The sequence below is a fragment of the Corticium candelabrum genome, chromosome 21 (assembly GCF_963422355.1).
Source record: "Corticium candelabrum chromosome 21, ooCorCand1.1, whole genome shotgun sequence".
Classification (NCBI taxonomy): Eukaryota; Metazoa; Porifera; class Homoscleromorpha; order Homosclerophorida; family Plakinidae; genus Corticium; species Corticium candelabrum.
In genome coordinates, this window is record NC_085105.1 from 5103821 (window position 1) to 5127240 (window position 23420).

The 23420-nt window shown below is 40.9% G+C and overlaps 3 protein-coding genes across 3 annotated transcripts in view; 1 reads left to right on the top strand and 2 right to left on the bottom strand.

Moving 5' to 3' along the window:
* LOC134196905 (ribosome biogenesis regulatory protein homolog) overlaps nt 1–9385 on the bottom strand; it is a 24378-nt gene extending 14993 nt beyond the window's left edge. The window contains exons 1-5 of the mRNA XM_062666123.1: nt 9260–9385; nt 9130–9202; nt 1690–1728; nt 1573–1611; nt 1461–1511 (exon numbers count right to left, since the gene is read on the bottom strand). Of these exons, the coding sequence (XP_062522107.1) occupies nt 1461–1511; nt 1573–1611; nt 1690–1728; nt 9130–9202; nt 9260–9378 (321 nt within the window). The 5' untranslated portion in view covers nt 9379–9385. The remainder of the gene's footprint in view (nt 1–1460; nt 1512–1572; nt 1612–1689; nt 1729–9129; nt 9203–9259) is intronic.
* On the top strand, nt 9352–20378 carry LOC134196906 (cyclin-C-like). The gene is made up of 11 exons (XM_062666124.1): nt 9352–9456; nt 9516–9622; nt 9684–9768; nt 15500–15569; nt 15631–15741; nt 19103–19138; nt 19198–19289; nt 19342–19409; nt 19470–19549; nt 19618–19736; nt 20237–20378. The coding sequence occupies exons 1-11, from the start codon at nt 9413–9415 to the stop codon at nt 20310–20312; spliced, it is 888 nt and encodes a 295-aa protein (XP_062522108.1). The 5' UTR covers nt 9352–9412; the 3' UTR covers nt 20313–20378.
* Nucleotides 20300–23390, bottom strand: LOC134196907 (uncharacterized). Its single transcript, XM_062666125.1, has 6 exons — nt 22802–23390; nt 22684–22745; nt 22572–22630; nt 21453–21579; nt 21289–21396; nt 20300–20538 (listed from the first exon to the last, which is right to left on the bottom strand). Exons 2-6 carry the CDS (start codon nt 22742–22744, stop codon nt 20426–20428), a joined length of 468 nt encoding a protein of 155 aa, XP_062522109.1. The 5' UTR covers nt 22745; nt 22802–23390; the 3' UTR covers nt 20300–20425.
* Between the last annotated feature and the right edge of the window lie 30 nt (nt 23391–23420).

Here is a 23420-nt window from a genome sequence, read left to right on the forward strand (position 1 = left end):
GAGCCTGGCAGTGTCCGGTTCCCGTATGACACTCTTAGCCTCCCGTCATACGGGAACCGGACACTGCCAGGCTCACATCAGTCTGGGGACAAGGCTAGGCTAAGGAGAGTCCAATGACTTAATTAAAGTTCGAATCATATCAGCCTCTTCTTGACCAAAGTCTTTTATACTCTTTCATATGATAGAAAAGATCACAACTACATAAACTGCAAGAAGAAAACATTATGCCATCCCTGTCACCAGTAAACATAAGACTAAAACAAATGTTACTAACACTTTTATTGAAACTTTTTAACCAAAAATCATTTGTTCTCAGATTTGTTAATCAAATTCTAGAAAATATGATAGTCTAACACAGACACATTTAGAAACCCTCAAATGAGTCTAAGCTAACCACCATTAGGCCACAAAATGTTGTTTCACTAAAACACAGACTTAGCTATATGTCTTTATATATATTTTATAATTTTAACCATGCATGCAAAATATGCTCAGGAACAGCAGGATTGCTACACTTTTTGTAAACTGTAAAAGTTAGAATTAAATAGGCACACCCACGCTATCTACGGCTACAGCTACAGCTACAGCTACAGCTACAGCTACTTCAATTTTGGCAAGTATTACAATTTCAGCTGAGAGTCTATTACATAATTGACATGAAGAGAAAGGCACACCACATAAACATCAATCAGTTAATTCCTGTCAAGTAGGGATATATATATATATATATATATATATATATATATATATATATATATATATATGCTAGAAACATGGTTTTTTTTGTAGATGTGGCCTTGATCTCCTACCCATAGACAATACTAGTCACTAGTACAGTACTGTAGACTATTCTCGTTACTCTGCTTAATTTCACTCATGTAGAGTTTGATTTACTGATTCCCATACAAACAAAACAGATGCTTCATCAAATTAGGCATGGGCCTTCCCTCTCTCATGTGTTTCGTGGACTTGCACAAGTTCATCTATGCACAATTAGCTATATCAATAACAGTAAAAGAAAACAAATGTCCACAATTTTCATCCAAAGTTCCTGTCAAATAACTGTGACCCTCTCCATATACAACCTACATTCTGAACACTCCAAATTTGCTTTGGTTTATCCACGTTAACACACAGTGTATTCCTCCACTCAATCTTTCTGTGTTTCTGTTATGTCTGCTTCTTCCTTGTGGCACTATTTTAACTTTGAAATTACTTTAGCAAAACCAGTCATACAAACAGCAACAACGTTATTTGTCATCCTCTAGAAATCTCTGTGCCTGTCTCTTATCTACCTACTTATCAATGCATACTGAAATGAAAGAGTAGATGAATTTCATTAACTTAATAACTTCAGTTTTAATTCTTCTATGGTCTACCAGGTAATGTTTGTTGTTTGTGTGTCAAACTGCATATTTAATTTTTCATAGTTTAGCGTAACAAAATGACTGAAGAAGTACCTTCCTCTTTGCAAACAATTCCCATTTGGTGGGTGGCTTGGGCTTAGGAATCTACATTAAACAAAGAAAGCATCCATATCAATACCTAAGCTTGTATTGAAACGTTAAATACCGATTTCTCTCTGGGCAACACGGTTAATGGCTTTGGAAGCTAATACATAAATGCATAAAATAACCAATAATCCCATCATTACACGATGTAACATAGAACACGAATTCAGATACTTACAACAGCAACAATCCTCTCATTTGGCCTTTCCATTGGTAGCTGTCCCAAAACAAAGTCAAGCATCAATCAAACAAGTTAGATGAGAGAAGTCATCTCCACAAAATACATATGTATACTCTTTAAATTGCTTAATTTAGTAGTACATTTGTAGTGGGGCAAACAAACAGTAAACATAAGATGGGCCTTCTCAGAATGTGATATCTTCAGATAACAATCACAGTAGTAGTAGTAGTAGTACCCTGTATGTAGGGATTGCCCAAGTTTACGTAAACCTCTAGGCAGGGCCTAAAACTAAGGTAGACTTGATCTATGTAGGAGTACTTTGAGTTTTACAAAGCATATCTACAAAACAAGAAAAGCGTTTGTCAATATATGGGGCCTTGGCCAAATTTGTTTTCTTTCTTCTTTTCCAGTAAGGATTGCTCTAAATCTAGAATACATCAAATCTTCAGGGCTTTCCTCAGGAATTAATGTCAGCGTGGCATTTTAATTAATAATTAATATATATATAAATTACAAAGACACATGTGGTAAAATTAAACCAGCTGCTACTGCTACATCCACACACCGGCTTGAATACATAGCGGCATTCATTCCCAGTTCTTCAGCAGTCTGGCACCAAAGTTTATCATGTCTGCTTTCATTCCCAACATACAAAACGCTAGCTGCTTGAAACAAACAGTTACCATCACCTTCAAAGCTGAGAGGCAGCAAATTCAGGAGCGTCTGGTCAGATGGGTACAGACTTTTGCTGACAATATTCCAACACAGTCAGAGTATAGTCAGTTATCATGTGAGAACGTTTAATCAGAGGTGCTAACGTAAACATTTAATAACCTACAGTAATACAACATAATAAGAGATCTTGTACATTATGAATATTATGCTATAGATTGTTGTGAGTGAAGACTGTGTTTAAATGAATTGTTTATATTGTTATTCAATTATGATGTTACCAGTTGAGTGGTCACGCTCTGTAAAATCGATCAGCTAGGGTACACAAAACAAGAATGACAAAGACCTCGCACACAGTAAACAGTGAATCTCAAATGATGGTTGACAAGAAATGTCAAAAGTTACTTGACAGCACAACATGTAACACACACATACACACACACACACACACACACACACACACACACACACACACACACACACACACACACACACAGCAAATGGATAAGGAGCTGCCGTTCGTTATGGTTATGCCCCCGGCAAGTTGGCTGGGTTCCTGTCCACAATGCAGGAGCTATGGGCCGTGCTGAGCAATCTCCTGGAGCCTGGCCAGGTACTCGCAGGAGCACCAACTGCGACGCCAACTGTGGTGTGGGCACCTGTAGTCCCACCTGGGTCCCGGTAGCTGAAGGACTTGTCGCAGTCGGGGCCTTTGCCACCCCTCATTTATACTCCTAAGTCGAGACAGGCAATTGTGTCAGAGTTTCTTGCCCACAGAAATTATGTCATAGCTCATCATCATTGTGACTTGAACCTGCAACCCTGCAAGTTCCCGGATGTAAACACTCCATAGAAGACTCTAACCAACTGAGCCATTGCACGCACGCACACACACACACACACACACACACACACACACACACACACACACACACACACACCACACCTCCTCCTCCTACATCGCTGCCGTAATAAATAACGGTTAAGCTACCCTAGAAAGGGGAACAAAGTCAAAGAACAAAAGTAGATTGTACTAGTCAGAAGGACACTTGTGAACTGTATATCCGCCTCGGCTTAGGAACCATCGCTTGCACAAAGTGCACAGAGTGCATTGGACTGCGCCTTGCTGTTGGTGGATCAGCTTCTGGCGTTCTGCACTAACACTTGTGACATTTCCTATCACAGTCTCGTCAGATCAGGTGTAAGCACTGTTGACATTGTACTTGTAAAGTATGATGTCCTGATCTTGGCGACTCAAGAGCTGTAAGCATTATGCCACGCAGTTCTGGAACTGTCACACACACCAAACACGCACACACGCACACGCACACACACACACACACACACACACACACACACACACACACACACACACACACACCACACACACACACACACACACCATCATCATCATCATCATGCATCCATCCATCCATCCATTTGCTGCTTGTGCTCCATGAATACCATGACAGTACGGGAGATGCAGGTCAAAAACATCAAGTCTACACTGCTTAATGTCTGTCTCGATAAAAATGCTGGTGATTATAAAGACCTTGTTGTTTGAAAGTCTATGGACAAATCAAACCTGCCTTGTTAAATAGTTGGAGATGAGCAGCCAGGGTGAGTACAGTGCAGAAGACTCAGTTTTTACAAGTCGTTCTTCTCGCCATCGTTTTATGTCATCTCTGAGGCTCTACTCTTTGTCTTCTGCTTCCTTGTTGAAATGCTCTGCACTACGTTTAATGATGGAGTGCCAAGAGTTGCGCTCTTCAGCTTCCTCCCTCAGGATTCTAACAAATTACACTGCTTGAGGTCACCAGACACAACATCATTCCAATGCTTCTGTCCACCAACATTACGCTTACAACCAACAGGAGCATACACAAGAAATTGCTTGGGTAAGCAATAATTGGACATCCTTGAGAGATGTCCAAGAAAACCAATGCAACGTTGTAGGAGTATCGATGAGATCCTTTGCTGTTTCAACAGTGTGGCCATCTTGCGTATCGTAGTGTGACACTTCTGCTCCCTGATCGTGATCCCCAATATAATTTGAAGGCAACAAATTAAAAAGACTCAAGACAACGAAAAAGAGGCTAAAAAAGACAGTGCACTCGAGGCTATACAGCAAGGTTGGAAGGATCACACTGTTCAAAAGACAAGCCTTGGTGCTGGTCTTGATCTTACGTTGATACTACAAGATCCGAGAGTGACTGGAAGGCATGTGAGGCTTTACAGATTCTGGAATTAATCTCTGTGTACAATCCACAATCATTTTGAACACTGCGGCCTAAGTACTGAAAATGAGAATAAACCACTTCAATAGGCTCATCTCCTGGCACAAGGAGTCTGAATGTGTGAGCTCTAAGATGGTAGAACTGCTAAGGTTTCGTCTTTTTGCACCTAATAGCGAGGCCTAGTTTCTTACAGCAGTTTGATAGGGAATTCAGCATTGTGGTGAGGTCAAACCAATTGTCAGAGAGAAGAGCCATATCATCAGCATACTCCAGATCAGTCACCAGAGATTCAAACCTCAAGGTCTTCCTGTTCCTAGGCTCGAGAGTCCAGCTGGTCATCTCCCCCCTCCCCCCCCCCCCCCCGTGGTGGAGAAACACCGGCTGGAGACATTCGTCACTCAAAAGAAACCGCTGTCTCTCTATCCTCCAATCAGGATTTTACACGTTTGATTAGTGTTTGTGCATGCACGTGTATTCACGATAACTGTTGATAGCAATGCCCATCGCTATTGGCTCTCTACTAATGCATTTGTAACTGAGTAGTCAATTGCTTTACGATCCGATATCACATTTCATTAGCGTGTGAGCTACACTTGCATGTCTTCTTCTCCCTTGTCTTCCTTTTCGTACTTGGAGGAATAGGCAGCGCATGCAAGAAACTTCTAGTCACTTAGGGTGTCGTACGTTGCATGCATTGAACAAGTAGACCATCAAAGCATGGTATTTGCACTCAACACAGGGTGTCGTGCAGAGCTATGATTTGCATACATTGCGGTCGACCTTTGGTTGGCCTCTGTGGCAAACTTTGAGTCTAGCGCTCTTAGAACAAGAGACAGACAACAAGAAGAGCTGGAAAGAGTCGACCTGTTGTTTGTAGACTTGGATGGCACATGTCAAGACCACACGCACTTGCGTCAGAGTGAAATTACATTAGCAAAGAGCCAATCGTGACGTGCATCCCTATCAGGGATGCACAAACATTGAACAGCACTCTGCTTGGATGATAGAGAGTCGGCGGTTTGTTTGAGTGGCAAATGTCTCCAGCCGGTCTTTCTCCGCTGCAGGGGGAGATGACCGGCTGGACTCTCAAGCCTATCCTGTTCCCAACAAGATCAGCATCATGAAGGTAGACTACTTTGATGTCCTTTCTCTGTGATCTGGGCTCGTCCAGAGCAATGTCAATTGCAATGTTAAAGTAGAGATAGAATAAGGCAGGTGCCAACACACAGCCTTGCCGGAAACCTTTGGTACAAGGAACTTGTCCGATACCTTCCCACGGGCCTTTACTGAAATTCTCGTGTAAGGCACGAATAATGGCCAGCAACTTGGGAGGCAAGCGATATGAATATTGAAGAATGTGTCAAGACCATCATGATTAAACAAATCATATGCCTTTGCAGATTAATAAAACAAGCATAGATCGAATGGTGATATGCTCATGCTCTCTCTATCAATAATCAAAAAGAAAAAGTTGGTCGGCACAGCTTCTACCGTGACAGAAGCCGCACTGGCTTTCATAAATTATTCTGCTGTGGGCTTGAGCCGATTTAGGATAGCTTTGGCAAACACCTTACCAGGTATGCTTAAAAGAGCAATACCATGGTAGTTGTTGCAGATGGCATGGCTTCCTTTCTTGTGCAGGGGCACAAGAAGTTGACTTTGCCAGTTCTCCGGAACTGATCCAGTCGCCCAAGTGACATCAAAGATAAATTTTGGCCAATTAATAGTCGCATCCTCGCCCCAACTGAGCATCACAAACACACACAAACACGCACACACACACACACACACACACACACACACACACACACACACACACACTCCAACAGACTACTGTACGCCTTCCCTGCACATGTGCACAGACGCAAAATAATAAGCTTTCCCTGAATCTTGGAAATGAACAAGCAGTCATGTAACATACCACTATAGTTCATTCCAGAATTAGAAGCAGTCAACGTTTTCCTTGGATAGATCATGCTAGGAGGCATGTAGGCTCGTGAAAGTGACACCATTGGAAAGCCCATCACGTGCCGGTTCCGCCTAGGGTATTTGCAAAGATATCAGTATAAACGTCTACCCGCAATTATATTATTTAGCCTACATGGTTGCAAAACTTATTAGCGAGCCATCACTGGCACTGTCTGTAGTTGATTCCTTGTCTTCTTCACTTTCAATGAAGTACGAGTGGCCTCAGTGTAAACAGAATGTACAAAAATGGAGATACTAGCAGTTGATACATCATTTTGTAAAATGATCATGGGAATATTGGTCAGGAACACGCTTATGACACACCTACTATTCATAACGTACTGTAGTAACTGAAGCTGTGTTTACACCCTTGCTTCCACAGTTACGAGCCTTCTAAAACCATGGTCGCAAAGAACTACGAATTTAGATACTATTTTCCTTTTAAGCGTGCTAATTGTAAAATCTACCTAAAAATTGTACAAAATGACTGCCATTTCACGTGACTACAAAGTCACATTACCAGATAACTGTTGTGAGCCACAAAAGTGATTGATTGCACGTCAGCAGTTGCAGACAGGTAAGTTGTTGTTTATTTCCAACAAAAACTGGCAATTGCAAACATGAAAAAAACCGTTCTGGCAAAAATTTTCATTAACAATTATTCACGGATCTGTTAGGTAGTTTGTCCATTGTCTCTGATTGCCATGTATAACAAAATCACAAATACTGCTGGGTGATCAATTGCATTGAGGGCGTGCCACATTCCTGAAGTGTGGCAAGACGTGACCAGCCAGCCAGTCTCCCACAAACATAGCCCACAGACAGGAGTATAGTTCACCCCTATACTTGTTTAGTAGCTACTCACCAAGTCTCATGACTTTTTGCAAAGTCCCGTTTCTTACTCCTTATAGCTGAATTAACCAGCAATTGAAGCTGTGTTTACACCCTTGCTTTCACAGCTATAAGCCTTCTAAAAATCATGATAGGCTTTTTGCAAAGAATTATGAATTTAGACGCTACTGTATTTTCTTTTAAGCAAGTTACTTGTAAAACCTATCTAAAATCTTAAAGCGACTGACGTTTCATGTGATCGCAAACTCTGTAAATAATCTGTAATTGTCAAAGTACAGTACAGAGAGCTATCACATACGGACATAAATGTCGCTCTTGGTTATGTAAACGTTCCTGTATAAATGTCGTAAGCCAAGGAAGTGATTGATTTGGCATTTAGCAGTTGCAGACAGGTAAGCTGTGTTTCTCTATTTCCGACAAGACCTGGCAATCTCAAACATGAATTACACTGTTCTGGTAAAAAAAGTCTTTCATGAACATTTCGTGGATCTGATTGGCAGTTCGTGCACGTTTCTGGTCGTCATGTATGATCAATCACAAATACCACACCGGGTGATTGGACCAACGTAAGAGCGTAGCACATGGCCAGCCAGCCACAAAGTCACAAACCAAAAGTCAGTTTACCTCTTTAGTTCACCCCTATAGTTTTGTGTATGCTACTTACCAAGTCTCATGACTTTTACAAAGTCCCATTTCTTATGGCTCATTGCAGAAATTTATTGCTACAGAAATGAAAATGTTCAAACTATACCGTGCTCACTTGATTATTACCCCAGGGCTCAAGTAAGCCCCCAGCCCCAACTTTTGCACAACCCTATAAAATTTTCACACCTTTTAGTTCTTCAATTAGTGCTAATTGGTGAAAATTTTCGCTAGATGCTAATATTCTTCAATTTGCCCATGCCTGTCACCACGTGTTAAAGGCTTTGATGACTCAGATACCGTATCGAAGATTACGGGTACATTCAATTTGCCCAGTCTGGAATACTAAATTTTTTAGGAATACGGGAATAGTCGTTCGATTTGCATTCTGGAATGATCTGTTTACTATATAATAACTATGAGTAAACCGGTTTACTATTCCAAGTAAACCACTTGTCAACTGGTTTACTCAGTCTATAGGTATCCTAGAGGTGCGAGAATGAAAGGAATACCTGTTTGTTTCAACCTAGAGGTGTGAGAATGAAAGGAACTGCAAACAATACACAGCAATAGGTCATCAGCCATCGACATACAGAAATTACTGCGAAAGGGTCACACTTTCAACAACACACCCCTCATTCCGAAATGCAGTTTGAGTTGAGTGAGTGTGCGATTCGAAATGACTATTCTCTTAATTCGGAATGGGGTCCGGTCAGAATTTAGGTACTGTAGTGGCAGTGGTTTGAATCTCTACTAAAACAATGTACAAATCACTTCCGCCAATTAACAACTTTAAGTGTCAATTTTTGAGAAAAAGGCTCCATCCCATACTTTGACACTGACTCTGGCCAACCAACCTGAACCATGGGGAGTGGGATAGACTATCAGACAATTAAAAAATTACAAATCCACTATTGCTTCTGTTTGTAAGTGTACGTGCATGACTTGGTCCACCGCTACTGATTCTGTAGACGTAACTAAAAAATAGTAAGGACATCCTGGTATAGTAGAATCTAAGATATGCCATGGCGCTCAAGCATGCATTTCCAATTCAAATAAATTTTACCTTCCAAATCTCGTTGAACAATGCTTGAGTACACTCCCTACTCAAACTCCGTAAATACTGGTCCTTTTTTTCTCTACAAGAAAGCAAAAACATCTTTCAGTGACCCCACGTGGCTAGACACATGCACAACCTCAACGCTTCTCGATCAAGGGAAGCTGAATGAACAGCAAGAAGAAGACCCGTATCAACATCGACAACTCGATCCACCACTGTTGATGAGTCTTTGGAATTTTCTACGTATACCGCCATAGTATCTTGATATCAATGAATTTTTAAGTACCGTATGTTGAAGCTTATGGCTGGCAACTTCTGGCTTTCTTCTCACTGGTATTTGATTTCTTGGACTAGATTTGATCTCGAACGATTGATTAATGTGGTTTCAATAGTATGCAGTGGTTGTTAGATAAGCAAGAACTGCTAGCTGGGCGGCAGGTAGATCTCAAACATCTGTCGGAGGAAGAACTTTTGAAGATACATGTCTTCTTCGCAAATTGTGCGCTAACGTTAAGTCTAATCGTCCTCTTATTATTAATATCATATTTATTCGTTGACAGTCGTCCAGGCTCTTGGAGAGCTGTTGAAATTGAGGCAGCAAGTCATCGCAACAGCAACCGTTTATTTCAAACGTTTTTATTCGAGGTGGCCTGTTCATTGTAATGACATGTCCGCACTGTATCAGTAATAATAATATAATCTTGTAGTTTTTGTTAGTAAGTACTAACACACAAATTGACAACTAGAAATGAAATTATATTAATTAATTAATTGTAATATTAATATCGGTAAATTTCTATTGACAGTAGACTTAGATGTTTACGTATATTGATGGTTGCTGCAACAGTTGGGAAGAGCAGAGACGGTGCCAGAGTGTGTGGGACCTTTGATGTGCAGGATCTGACACATAATTGCTATTCTCAATTAACTGTATCTAAACTGTACAGAGAATGGTGGATATAAGTGTGTCCTTGTCAAGAGCTGTGTAAGATGTCAGCAGTTGTATTTTATTGTATTTTGCAAAAATTGGTACAGATAATCCAAATTTTGTTCTTATAGCTGCTAACAATGCAGTGTTATGTGTATACAATCTATTATGCACTTGAGAAGAGTTCAGTTAAGACAATGTTGCTGTAGATGACAGATAAGAAGATTTTTAGTATGGTCGATGCATCAGTGACTTGGTTAGGAGGAATATGTGTGCAGATATATGTGGACGACTATCATGGACACTTAGCTGTATTCTGTAGTTTGTTATGGAAGCCACTTTGGAGCTTAATTAGACATGGAAAACATTTAGCTTGCTATAGATTGGAAATCGGTTGCAAATATTGGGTGTGGAGGTTGTTTTTATAAGGTTGTTGTTATTACTAAAGTGACAGTTGAAATATTGATCTAAAACAGTTGTCCATTGGGCTTACAGGTAGGGAATCAGGTGAGGCCTCCTGGGTATGAAAAGTAGATATTTGGTGAGAGACAGACAGTGAGAGTAGTTTGAAGAGGCTTTTGAAAGATGATAATGGAGTGCAATCGATTCAGAATAGTAGAAGCGGATGCATGTTTAGCATACAAGTGAAGTAATGAGAAACTTGTTTTCATTGTCTTATTATATGGACTTGAAGGTAGAAATTGAGTAATGTAGATTTTTTTGGTTGTTTTTGTTGCTTTGTTCTTTCTTTTCTTTGATTGCCCCTTGAGCGAACTACACTGTGTTTTGAAAAGATATATTGTGTTGTGCTCAACGAGATAGGTCTGGATAAGGTCTCTTGTAAACACTAATGACATCCACAGTACACCCCCTCTCCTCGCTTGTCAACATCTTCCTATGCCAATGTTTCTGTAAGCGCTGCAGGTTGTGATGGCCTGGAATGATGTCCAGTCACCATGCGATACCTGTGAGTGCTATGCCCAATGGCAAGCGCTCTTAACACTACTGGAACAACTAGTGTTTTGTTTGACACTGCCACATGCAGCTTGCCTCCATTCACAAGTCACTGTACTTATCAACTTTTTACCATGTTTCCTGGCGATGTTGCCAGCAGCAACACAGCTGATATCAATAAGAAGACAAGTGTTTATTTTCTTGTTTCTGAAATGTTTGTCATTTTTGTTTCTGAAGCAAATGTCAGGCTGATTGGCACTGATCTTCTTAGCAGTACAGTGTAGGGAGCAACAACCAGTCTCTCAGTTGCAGCAGGAAGATTCGATGACTTCAGTCATCTGTAGGTCTCTTTCATGTCCACGGGTGGTTTCTCAGTGAGACGGCGATAATGACCATGCATAGGTTTTCTACCCCAGGACTGTACATGAAGAGAGCCATTGCACGTACGGAAATGTTTTGCATTTGTCTGAAGCGCTTGCTTGAAGACACCATCACACAGGATGGTCCCACTTCCATGCAGGCTCTGCGACTTGTTGTCCTTAGAGAGACTGTAGCTGTGCAGTAAACTGCTGGGCCAAGCGTTGGATCGAATGAGAGGACCTCTTAGCATCACACCCCTGTACCATTTACATGAAGAGATCAGAGCTGCTACGAACAGTCCAGCCCCACAATACAAGACTGATACGTTGACTCAATCTGTTCTAACCCTTGACTGCTGCAGGTCCATTGTTCTCCAATGAATGACACCAAAACCGTAAGTAAGAACCTGCAGTGCAAACCCGTTGATGGCAAGAATCTTGTTTCGACCTTACAACTTGGTCCAGAAAACCATATTCACTCTACGAAAGTACTTACGACGGAGTGGTGTCTCGCATAGTGCTGCGCTGGATACTGTTACTCTCGTCCACACCCAAATACTTGTAGATTTGACCCGCTGTCCAGACCAAACTTCACATGGATGTCATCAGAGAAGGTACGAACTGTGTGCAACACACAACCCTTTCAGCTGATCAGGATTTCTGCCATACAGCTTCAGATTATCCTTGTAAAGAAGATGACTGACAAATTGACGTTTGCAAGTCTCACCACGCCCAGAGCTCATCCAATAGCCTTAACCAGTTCTGCGTAACTCCATGCTGAGAGGATTAAGAGCCATACAGAATAGAAGAGGAGATAGTGAATCACCTTGGAAAATACCTAGCCTGATCAGTAGAAAAGTACCATCAATGTCTTCCAACTCTTCATCACATGTGACAGGAACCTGCACGTTAATATTATTATGTCGTCATCACCCTCTCAGTAGGGTAAGTGGGTCTTTACCCTCAACTGGGCACCCACCAACCCAGCAGGTGAGTCCCAGAGAGGTATCTTTTCGTGTAATCCATATAGCACTAGTAACTGGCATATCGATTATTGATTGTGTGTGCTACGAGGATTTGCCAGCTCTGAACAGCTTGCCCAGTAGATATCAATGACTACCAGGAAAGCACTGATCCTTATTGCCAACGGTCCCCACACCAGATTACAGAAACTCCCCTTTGACGGAAACAAGTCTACTCTCACAGACATAGCTAAAGTAGACAGTGAGAAAGAACCAACAGACTCGTTTCATTATATTGCTTTCACCACCCAGGATTGAACCCAGGCCATCATGGTCAGAAAAACAGAACTCTAACCACTAGGCTATAGTGGCTAATATTATATTGTCATCACCCTCTGGGTAGGGTAAGTGGGGTCTTTACACTCAACTGGGCGCCCACCAACCCAGCAGGTAAGTCCCAGAGAGGTACATGTTTCCGTGTAATATATGGCGCTAGTAACTGGCTTATTGATTATTGATTGCGTGCACTACAAGGATTTCGCCAGCTCTGAACAGCACACCCAGTAGATATGAATGACTGCCAGGACAATTATTGTCGTGCTCATCCAGATCAGTCTGGTTTGTAAAGTCTATTACAAGTACCGGAAGCAAACCCTGCTTCAGAAGTACTTAGACCATCACGGCTGTCTAGAAAGAAGACATGACTTTACGAAGGATTCGAGTAGATCCCAGAAGCATTGTTTTCTGTAAGTGCTGCAGGTTGTGATGACCTGGAATAATGTCCAGCCACCGTGCAATACCTGTGTGCACTGTGCCCAAAGCTCCCAAGACCACCGGAACCACCAGTGTTCGACAATGCCACATGCGGCTTATCTCCACTCGCAAGTCGCTGTACTTCGCTAACTTCTCAGCATGTTTCTTGCCAGTGTTGCCATCAGCAGGACAGCTGATATCAATAAGAAGACAAGTGTTTGTCTTCTTATTTCTGAGACAGATGTCTGGACGATTGGCTTTGATCTTCCTGGCAGTGGGGATGGTGGTATCCCACATCATAGTAATGTCATCCGTCTCCACAAGCCTATCAGGATGATGCCGGTACCTTCTGCTCTCCACTGGAACCCCAAAATGGCGACAAACATCCCAGTGAATGATGGAGGCCACCTGATTGTGTCGATCAGTGTAGTCCGTCGGTGCCAAAGCATTACAGCCTGCCACAATGTGATCGACTGTTTCCAGGCCTACACTGCACATGCGGCAAGTAGGACTGACATCATGATGTAGAATCTTGCGCTCATAGTACTGAGTCCAAAGAGCTTGGTCTTGAGCAGCAACAACCAGTCCCTCGGTTGCAGGAGGAAGATTTGCTGCCTTTAGCCATTCGTAGGTCTCTTTCATGTCCACAGGCGGTTGCTCGGTGAGACGTCGATACTGCCCGTGCATAGGCTTCCCGCTCCAGGACCGCACATGAAGAGAACTGCAACATGTACGGTAATGTCGCGCATCTGTTTCAGGCGCTTGCTTGAAGCCACCTTCAACCGAGATGGATGCATTCCTGTGTAAGTTCTGCGACTTGTCGTCCGAAGCAATACGTCCAAACTGTACATGTACAATGAAACACTAATCACTAAAACTAGAGTGATTATGCAAGCAACATCTGATATATAAGCAATGAAAATTACTAACTAAAGAGTCTTAGAGAAAACTATGTTAGCGAAAAAGTTACTAATGGGTTAGTGACCTAGGCAGCTAGTGGCCACAGCTTGTTTGATGGCTCCTTCATATTTGTAAACTTTCTCTGTTTTGCATCCTCTCAAACACATGACAGCAGATCTAAGAAGAGCATAGCAGCCTAGCCAGTTGATTGTCATATTGTATGTGAAATGGATCTTTCAGCCAACATTGATGCAAGATGTTTCAAGAAGGTGTTTGTAAGCTTACTGCATCCTCCTGTGCATGAACACTAAAGGTGTAAAAGATGCATGCTCTAACTGTTGAATTCGTTCTTCTTATTTTCGTTTTTTTTTGTTTGTTTTTCTTGTAGTTGGCTGCAATGCTACTGTATCTGGCAGATGCTGCTTAGCATTGAAAACTTGAACGTCAAAAAGGTTTTTTAAAATCTGTCACCCGGAAGCCCTTTGCTGATATGTCGAGTTGAGCTCCATTATCTCGGCAGTTAATCTGAAGTGGCAGGATCTCACGCAATAGAGGTTGTCAAGTTAGTTCAATTTGAACATCGTTACATACTTTGTTTAGAAGGTCACCCATCATGTCTCTCAATTCGTTATGACGAATTGAAGGAAAGCCTCCTGTATGGCACGACAATGCATGATTGACATCAAAACTATCTTCACAAGGACACTTGTCTGATAGCTATTGAGGTCTCCAGTTATAGTGTAGGCATATAGCATCTCTAAATTCACTTTTATTAAGTGAAAATCTATGTTCTTGTAAAAAGACGACAGACAATGCCCTCTGAAGGTCAGGAGTCAGGTTATTTTACCATCTCTACCTATTATTATTGTGTCGTGCTCAACCAGATCAGTGTGGTTCACAATGTCTCATGTAACTATCATTTTATGTCGCAGAGCTTCTCTTGAATATGATCACTGTGACATAATGTGAATGATAGCAACTTGCGGGGCATCGAGGCAAGTTGTGCTGCCTCGTGTGTAGACAGATTTTGATAAATTTGACAGGATGATAGAACTTTGAAAGAGGAACAATCGAGTACTTTTTTGGATTCATATGATGTCATTTAAACAGTCGTGTACATGCTAAGGTGAACTCTGAAGCCTTTCAAATAGTTGCCGTGGAAATAATTATTAATACTATTATAAGGTAACTGAGCTGCCTTGGCGGAGATTTGTGCTTTCGGGGTACTGTTTAGTTATTATTGTTGGTGCAACAATGTTGTTGCCGCCATCATCATCATTATACATTATATAGGTCACGTTGTATTATCATATTAGTCTGTCTATTTATGTTAGTTCTGTACACTAGAAAGGTAGCACTTTGCAAGAATAAGCCAATATTTTATTGGGCTTTGTACAACATTATTATTATTTGCAAAATATTGTGTGAGGGAAGTATATTACTGTTAAATCCAATTTCTAGTTGTAACATACTGAAAATTTATTACTGAAAATCAATGATGTTGTGATATATTGGGTCAGGAATTCCTTGGGCTGTGTGGATCCATTGCTGTTGGCTCCAACATGTGTCTTCCTTGCGTCAAAAGTTGAGGTGTTTGAGATTACTTATGATATTAAGTGTGAGAAAATAGTTGTGGCTGTGTTGTATTCAGGAGTGTGGGATTATTTCCAACACAAAGTTTCCAACCAGTTGTCAGCAAATACTGAAGAAATTTAGCTATGCTTTCAAGAGTGAACTTCCATATTTGTACAAAATGGGACACGTGAGTTTTCTTTGACTTAATTTGTCTACATGGTCTACAAAATTAGAAGTTATCTGTTTATTTGTTTGCAGGCTTTTTGTTGTCCAATTTTTGTTTGTCTGTTTGTCTGTTTGTCCTATCTGTTCATTTGTCAGGTTTGTTTTAGTTTAGTACACTTTTTAAACAACTGAAAATCGTTAGAAGTGATTGCCTGTTTTTTTGTCTGTCTTTGTGTTTGCTGGTCTGTCTACTTCCTGGTTTATCTGTCTGTTTGTGCTGTCTTTGTCGTTGCTTTTCCATTCATTGGTCTGTTTACTTATCTATCAATCTGTCTCCATCTGTTTGCCTATCGTTCTGTCTGTTCACATGTATGTGTTTGCTGTGTTTTCTGTGTTTTTTTGTTATTCATCTTCTGTCTGTTATGACAGCTACTGTAAATTAAAAGTAGCGGATGTTATAGTACTGTACCCTACTTCTATCTTTTTGAAAATTTTACCAGAAAATTATAGGGTAATAAACAAAGTTTTTTGCTTCAAAATTGACTAGACAGAACTCCGCAGCTCAAGATGGCAATTCAGCAAAGAAGTGAGCAACTTCTCTTCTCAGCTACGGCTTTCGCTTTCAAACCAAACTACCAATTCCCATGCAATATACTGCTTCTGTAGAGAGTCAACTGACAGAAAACGTTTCCTGCAGTATTGTGCTAAGCATTGTTGAACTGTGTAGAGAATTGAATCAGCTTGATAGAATAATTTAACAAATACTGAAATTAAAAAGTGACTATTATTGCACATCAAGACCTCAACATTTATAATTAAAATTATAAAATTATTTTTGGAGCCTCTAAAAGACATAGTCTCAGAAAACATTAGAAGCAGTCGGGTATGTAAAGTACAGAGGTCTATTGACTATCTACATGCTCAAACCAATACATGTACTTAATGCTCTATTTACACAAATCATACCCAAGTCAGGCTTGGGCTTGTTGACATGGAACCTGGTGCGGTTTGCACTATGAAGTAACTGGAGACTCTCCCAAATCCCAAATAACATATCCAGAGTCAGGAGTGTGAGCGGGTCACATGGTCTCAACAATGGTGAGTCACATTATTTGGTAATTTTTCTGTTTCACTGCAGTCAACTATCAACAATAACAAAAACAGCAATTTCTTGATTTGGCAAAATTGTTATATTATCAACCTTTAGTTGTTGCTTGCATTGGTCTAGTCCTTCTTATCAACATTTGGCTCTAATGATTTACTTGCAAACACAGTGAGATGATGGTGTCTGGCTATGTTTGATTAGGCCAAGTCAACCAAATAGATTGATTATCATCCTCCTCTGTCCCAAGTTTGGAGGCTCTCCGGTGAATTATTTGTTTTATGTTCATGCTTCAAGCAGAATTGTGCTATGGTAGTTAGAGGAATAGCCTGGTAACGTGTGCTATGGTGGGAATGCCAAATGAGTCATGCCGTCTGTCATACTTTAGATTCGTGTAGCTGTCAGGTGCTCAGTCAGTGGTATGGGTGCATTGTTCCACGGGCCCCTGTTCACAGACTACAGCAGTGGTGCTTGATTCTGGGAGTCCCCTGATCATTTCCGAACATCTTGCATGGAGACTCGAGTCAGCAGTACAGAATTCTGTTGGGGAGTTCATAAGTTCACTTTGGCAATACATAGAGCTCTGTGTCACGAAGCTAGACAGTTTTGTAGCAACCTGCAGGCACGTACACGAAACGAGAAGATGTAGCTTTTTCTAGCTTTATGGATGATATTAAATAAAAGTACACGGAAACTTAACATAATGGGTCCCTAAGTAATATAATTGTAAATCTTGAAAAGGTGGCGCACACTTTCATTCTTTATTGATAACTCCACATTAAGTATTTACAATTCACTCTTATATATATATATATATATCTTTTAAAATGTATACATAATAAATACGTACTAAATAACACCACTAACTGGGAAGCTAGGCTATAGTAGTGACAGGCCCCACTTGGCATCCAAAATTTAGTTAAGCCCACATGTCCGAGGCTTAATTTACTTTGGCTGACCTTTTTACTGTGTAAACTCCCTGATCCAGGGGTTGGATCCAGAGTCAGCATCAGGTTGCAAAATGTGGTGTAAAAGAGATAATCGATTCAAACAAGGATCTGATTTGTTTCTAAATTATGCTCATTTATGGATGTAACAGGAGGACCTCAATGATCTTGCAAAATGTGTTCTCACTTACAACTGTTGAACCAGTTCCACTTGTTTGCTCCGAATAGTTTGACTACATGACTTATAATGCTGTAGAAGACAATTCTTTTGTAATTTGCTATTTATTAACCCAAGGCTTGCATAGGGTTACAGTAGTGTGTCAGTAGATGGACAGATGACCGGCTGGCCAGTAGGAATGCATTGCATACACTCATTCAATGAAAACAATTATTGCTGGTGTTAATTATCATGCCACACGTGGACAATCCCACGTCAGTCCAGCCACCCTTTGATGCTCTTTAATAATTAGCATGTGCCCTTACCTGTGCAACAGCTGTTCCGTATTCTAAGCTAGCAGTGGAGGCTTTTAACTTTAGCACCTCAGTGCTCCTGTATTCTCTTCATGTTTAGAGACTGCTGTAGCTTTTATCACTAGAGTATGGATGTGCAGATGTAACAACAGAAGAATATTATAATTTGTGTGTGCATGAAGTTCTCTTTGTGCTGCAGAAACAATTATTTCAAATGCCTCTGTTCAAGTTGATATTAATTATGCAATTAGCTACACAGGGCTATTACAAGATGGTTTGTTGACCAGTTAGCTACACATGTGTCCACTAATTGGTTTACAGAAAGTATTGCTCCAGGAGGAAAGCCAGCTGCAGTCATAGATGAATGCAATTTTTAAGGGAACTGCACTTTATGTGTAAGGGAAATATTATTCCTTTGTGAATGTTCCATGTTTGGATATATCTGATAATAGACAGAAAGAGTGACAAAGAGATGGACAACTGTCTTTTGTTAGGATTGTGAAAGTTATCTTTTTTTGCAGTAGTGGTAGTATAGTACTGTAGTCATCTACTGTACGAAAGTTGCTAAAACTGAAGTCTGATGTTGCAAACATGTTTATCGACACACAGCATTACAATGGCCAGTGTGGCCAGTAATCAAGAAATTGCTGTTTGTGTCAATCTTGTGTACTAGCTGTCTGTTTTAGTTTAAATATCTATGGTATGAGAAAACGATGATTACATCATTACTTACTATTGCGTTGTGAACTGCAAGCTTTGCTATTACACGTACATCTACTGTCTCTCTGCACAGTTACCTATACTGTAGTTGACTTGCTTATTTTTAGTCCCTGCAGATTATTATGTTCTGATATTTGTCCTAGATACTAGAATGTGAATTCTACTTGCTAGAAATGATGGTATGTAAGTTCTAGATGTTAGTGCATCTTAACAAACTCATCAGTAATGTGTATTCAAGGATTGCTGTCTTATTGTGTATCATCCATATCGTCCTCTCACTCAATATGTAGCTGACATTGGTCAAGAAGAGACACTACTTCCTCTTGCATGGTCAGTGATGGGGTGGTAGTTGGTAACAGTGTCTGTGATTTTTGTTGATTAGGAGAATAGTAAACGACACTTATCGAAGTGATGTCTGCGTGTTGTATCCACCTTACTTGATAGCCTTGGGTCTGTAACTTCATTTGGTATTGTATTCTCTCTAATCCACATCTAATTTGTTGAATATAGCTGCCTTGCACATGGCATGTGTAGTACATCAGAAAGACTGCCAACAGTGGTTTGCAGAATTGTCTGTAGATTTTAACAAGGTGAAGACAATGAACGGTGTGGTTAAGACAAATGACTTCTTCTAGGGTTGTGTTACATGTTACTGTAGGTACTGGAGATTACTCAGCACATGCTCCAGTTCTATAAGATGTGGAAGAGCTATGATGAGCAAAAAGAAATTAGGGCAATTCTTATGAAGGCCCCAAAACCAAAGGCCAGCAGCTCACGGTAAACACGTCATCATATGTGTTTCTATTGTGTGCTATTCCATCAAATATTCATATAATTAATATCTGATATCAACGCACAAGCATTTTATAGTGTAGTGTACATGCAGTAGTCTAGCACAACTATTATACCATACTTACTTATACCAGACACTGTACCTCATACCACATATAGCAGCTATAGAACAATACACGGAAACGCCATTTATACACAATGTCATGTGGCTCAGAGCAAACAAACTCTTGCTGTCCACTGGAGACATTGTTTAGTTTAATGAACTAAAGGAAAACTGAGTGTTTGTTTCAAACTAATGCACTCAGCTGTAACAACTAGACAGATGAAAGTGAGAAAACTGGCAGCTACTGTCCACGCTTGTTACTGCACAAAATGCAATGATCCTCATCATTTGAACTCTACATTCTTTGCAACATTCTGCATGTACTAAGTAACTTTGTGTACACTAGCTGTAGTATACACGACAGAGTTTGTTTTGCTCATAGGACTGCATCAACCAAGTCAAGACCTGACAGCACAGCAAGTGGCAAGATATCAGCACCTGCATATGATGGACGATAGACACGTATAATGATGACTATTACTACAAACTTACACAGTTAGTCGCCACAAACAAGAGACCAAACGATACTTTTACAGTGTAACACAAGAGAGTAAAAAACAAAATTAAGTACTTAATCTCTATCACTATTGGCAGATATGTCAACTAGCTGTTCATGCTCACCAAACACCAACAACTCTTGGAATATAATGTCCATGGTTGGTATTGGAACACCTCTGCTGATATCTAAAACACAATAAAAGTTAGGCAAGTCATATAGCTCTGCCGTTATTTCTCTACAGGGGACTTGAAGAACACTAAGTTAAATGAAGAAGAACTAAGCTAGAATAAATAGAACAATAAAATGCTTAACCCTCCTGCACAGATTGTGTAATTGCACAACCTTGTGTGATTGATCGACTGTCCTGATCAAACATCACATTCAGACTAACCTGCACTTGCACACTAACAGATTGGTTTTCAGGGTTCTAGCCAGGGATCCTAAGGCGTAGCACTTAGCCTCCCCAAAGTTTTAGCGGCCAGGTGAGTGAAACAGCATGCTGGGACAGAATGACACACAGACACACAGACACACAGACACACACACACACACACACACACACACACACACACACACACAAACACACACACGCGCACACACACACACACAAACACACACACACAAACACACACACGCGCACACAAACATGCACACACACACACGCGCGCACACAAACACGCACACACAAACACACACACACACATGCACGCACACACGCACGCAAGCATACACACACACACACACACACACACACACACACACACACACACACACACACACACACTGAGTACTATCCTCAAAGAGCATGCCCACTGAGGGTTAACAACACACACTCAACAGTGGCATAAGCATTCTCAAGCCTAACGTACAGGGTACTTCTGTTCTTCAGTGTACAAAATCCTGTGCATGTAATGTTTGCAAAAAATTTGACTTGCCTGTAGGAAGACCAAGACGAAATGTGTAAATATGGCCACCACGAAGAACCGGTACTTGTCTCGGTTGGTGAGGGTCATATAATACATAGTCTTTAGCTTTAATGTCACCTGAAAGTAGACCAAAATCGACATGTTGTAAATTGCACATAACAAATTACACTCACCATTTTCTAGTTTCACATCCACTAATAGCCTCATGCTTGACTCACGTATCTCCTTTACAATCAAACGATCACTGTCTCTGACAACAAAGAGGCAGTTGACCAGACACCCTTGCTCCTGCTTCATAGCCTTTAGAAACAAACCATCAGATTGCTACTAGATCATGGTGCAACCCTCAGACAGGGCAGGGCAAGCATGCGCAAGCACACACACACACACACACACACACACACACACACACACACACACACACACACACACATTCATTCATTCATTCATTGTCCGCTACTCGTGTACGAGTTCATGATTTCTCTACTGATTAGAATTCAACCATCGCTTGTGTGCTTGATCATGTGCATAGAGACCAATACGAGAATGACAATCGCAATGACAGATGGCGCATATATAGACTTGTAATTACTCCTTGAGCCATTTGCTGATGTATGTGTTGTTATTTTTCTAATTATTTCATTCTCTCATCCTCAAACTTCTTCAGACCAGATGAATGAACACACACACACACACACACACACACACACACACACACACACACACACACACACACACACACACACACACACACACACACACACACACACACATACACACACACACACAGAGACACACACACACAGAGACACACACACACACGGACACACACACACACGGACACACACACACACGGACACACACACACACGGACACACACACACACAGACACACACACACACAGACACACACACACACACACACACACACACACACACACACACACAGACACAGACACACACAGACACAGACACACACAGACACACACAGACACACACAGACACAGACACACACAGACACACACACACACAGACACACACACACACAGACACAGACACACAGACACACACAGACACACACACACACACACACACACACACACACACACACACACACACACACACACACACACAAGCACACACCACACACACACACACACACACACACACACACACACACACACACACACACACACACACACACACACACACACAAGCACACACCACACACACACGCGTGCGCTTCACAGTACATAGGTGATCAACACAACAACAAGACCACCAAAAACCAACCAGTCTGTAGGTCCTGTCACGCTTGAAAGTTAAATGATATCGTGGAGAATTAGCAAACTCTGACGTGAAAATTATTAGACCAGGATCAAGATACAGATCTACGTTGACTTACTTGGATCACAAAGATACTTGTCTAACTGGAAGAACTTTGCTTCATCCAAAACAGCTGCCATGCTATAAAACCACTACATGAAAAAATGTAACTGCCTACTAATGTGAGCTACTAACACCTCACAAATGATGGAACAGTGAGCCTTCCAGTTCGACAAAATGCCAACAAGATGTCAAATATAAATCCATCACGATCGAATGCAATTGCCTGCCTCTACCAAGAAGCGAAAACACTGAAATCAGCAAAATTATACAGGTAATACACCCAGTGGTACTTACAATGCAAACCATTAAGTAACAACTATTCATCCAATGATACACATACGGCATAACAAAAAAGCTCTCTACTGACAAATCACTATTTTGTGTCTGTTCTCACTGAGGCTCACCCCAACAAAGCTTTGCATTTTAACTAGTTAACCACATTACTATCTAGAACATAAATATAGGTGAGTGTAATGTCTGCTATAGTTACCAAATATCCCTGCTTGTTAGTTCTTAAAGGCTGATGTCATGAGCACATTGACAGCAAGCATGACAAGTATAGCAGCAACAGGTGCAATGAAAGCATGGCCTTCAAGAATATCAAGAAAGAACAAAGAAAAAACAGAGAACAAGAAGTAGATCCTAGTACACTGCCACACTATGTTACTTCTGCCACCACATCAGCAGCAAAAAATCTATTATTGTGGCACATCGCCACACTGGGGGGCCTAATTATTGAAGCTGTGTTTACAC

Coding starts and splice junctions, on each gene's coding strand:
- LOC134196906 (XM_062666124.1), top strand. CDS start 9,413: ATGTTGAAGCTTATGGCTGGCAACTTCTGGCTTTCTTCTCACTG. Junction 9,769..15,499: donor TTCAAACGTTTTTATTCGAG/GTGGCCTGTTCA, acceptor ATATTGGGTCAG/GAATTCCTTGGGCTGTGTGG. Junction 15,742..19,102: donor ATTTGTACAAAATGGGACAC/GTGAGTTTTCTT, acceptor TATTTGTCCTAG/ATACTAGAATGTGAATTCTA.
- LOC134196907 (XM_062666125.1), bottom strand. CDS start 22,744: ATGGCAGCTGTTTTGGATGAAGCAAAGTTCTTCCAGTTAGACAAGTAT. Junction 21,580..22,571: donor GTGACAGGACCTACAGACTG/GTTGGTTTTTGG, acceptor TTGTTTCTAAAG/GCTATGAAGCAGGAGCAAGG. Junction 21,397..21,452: donor GGATGTGAAACTAGAAAATG/GTGAGTGTAATT, acceptor GTCTACTTTCAG/GTGACATTAAAGCTAAAGAC.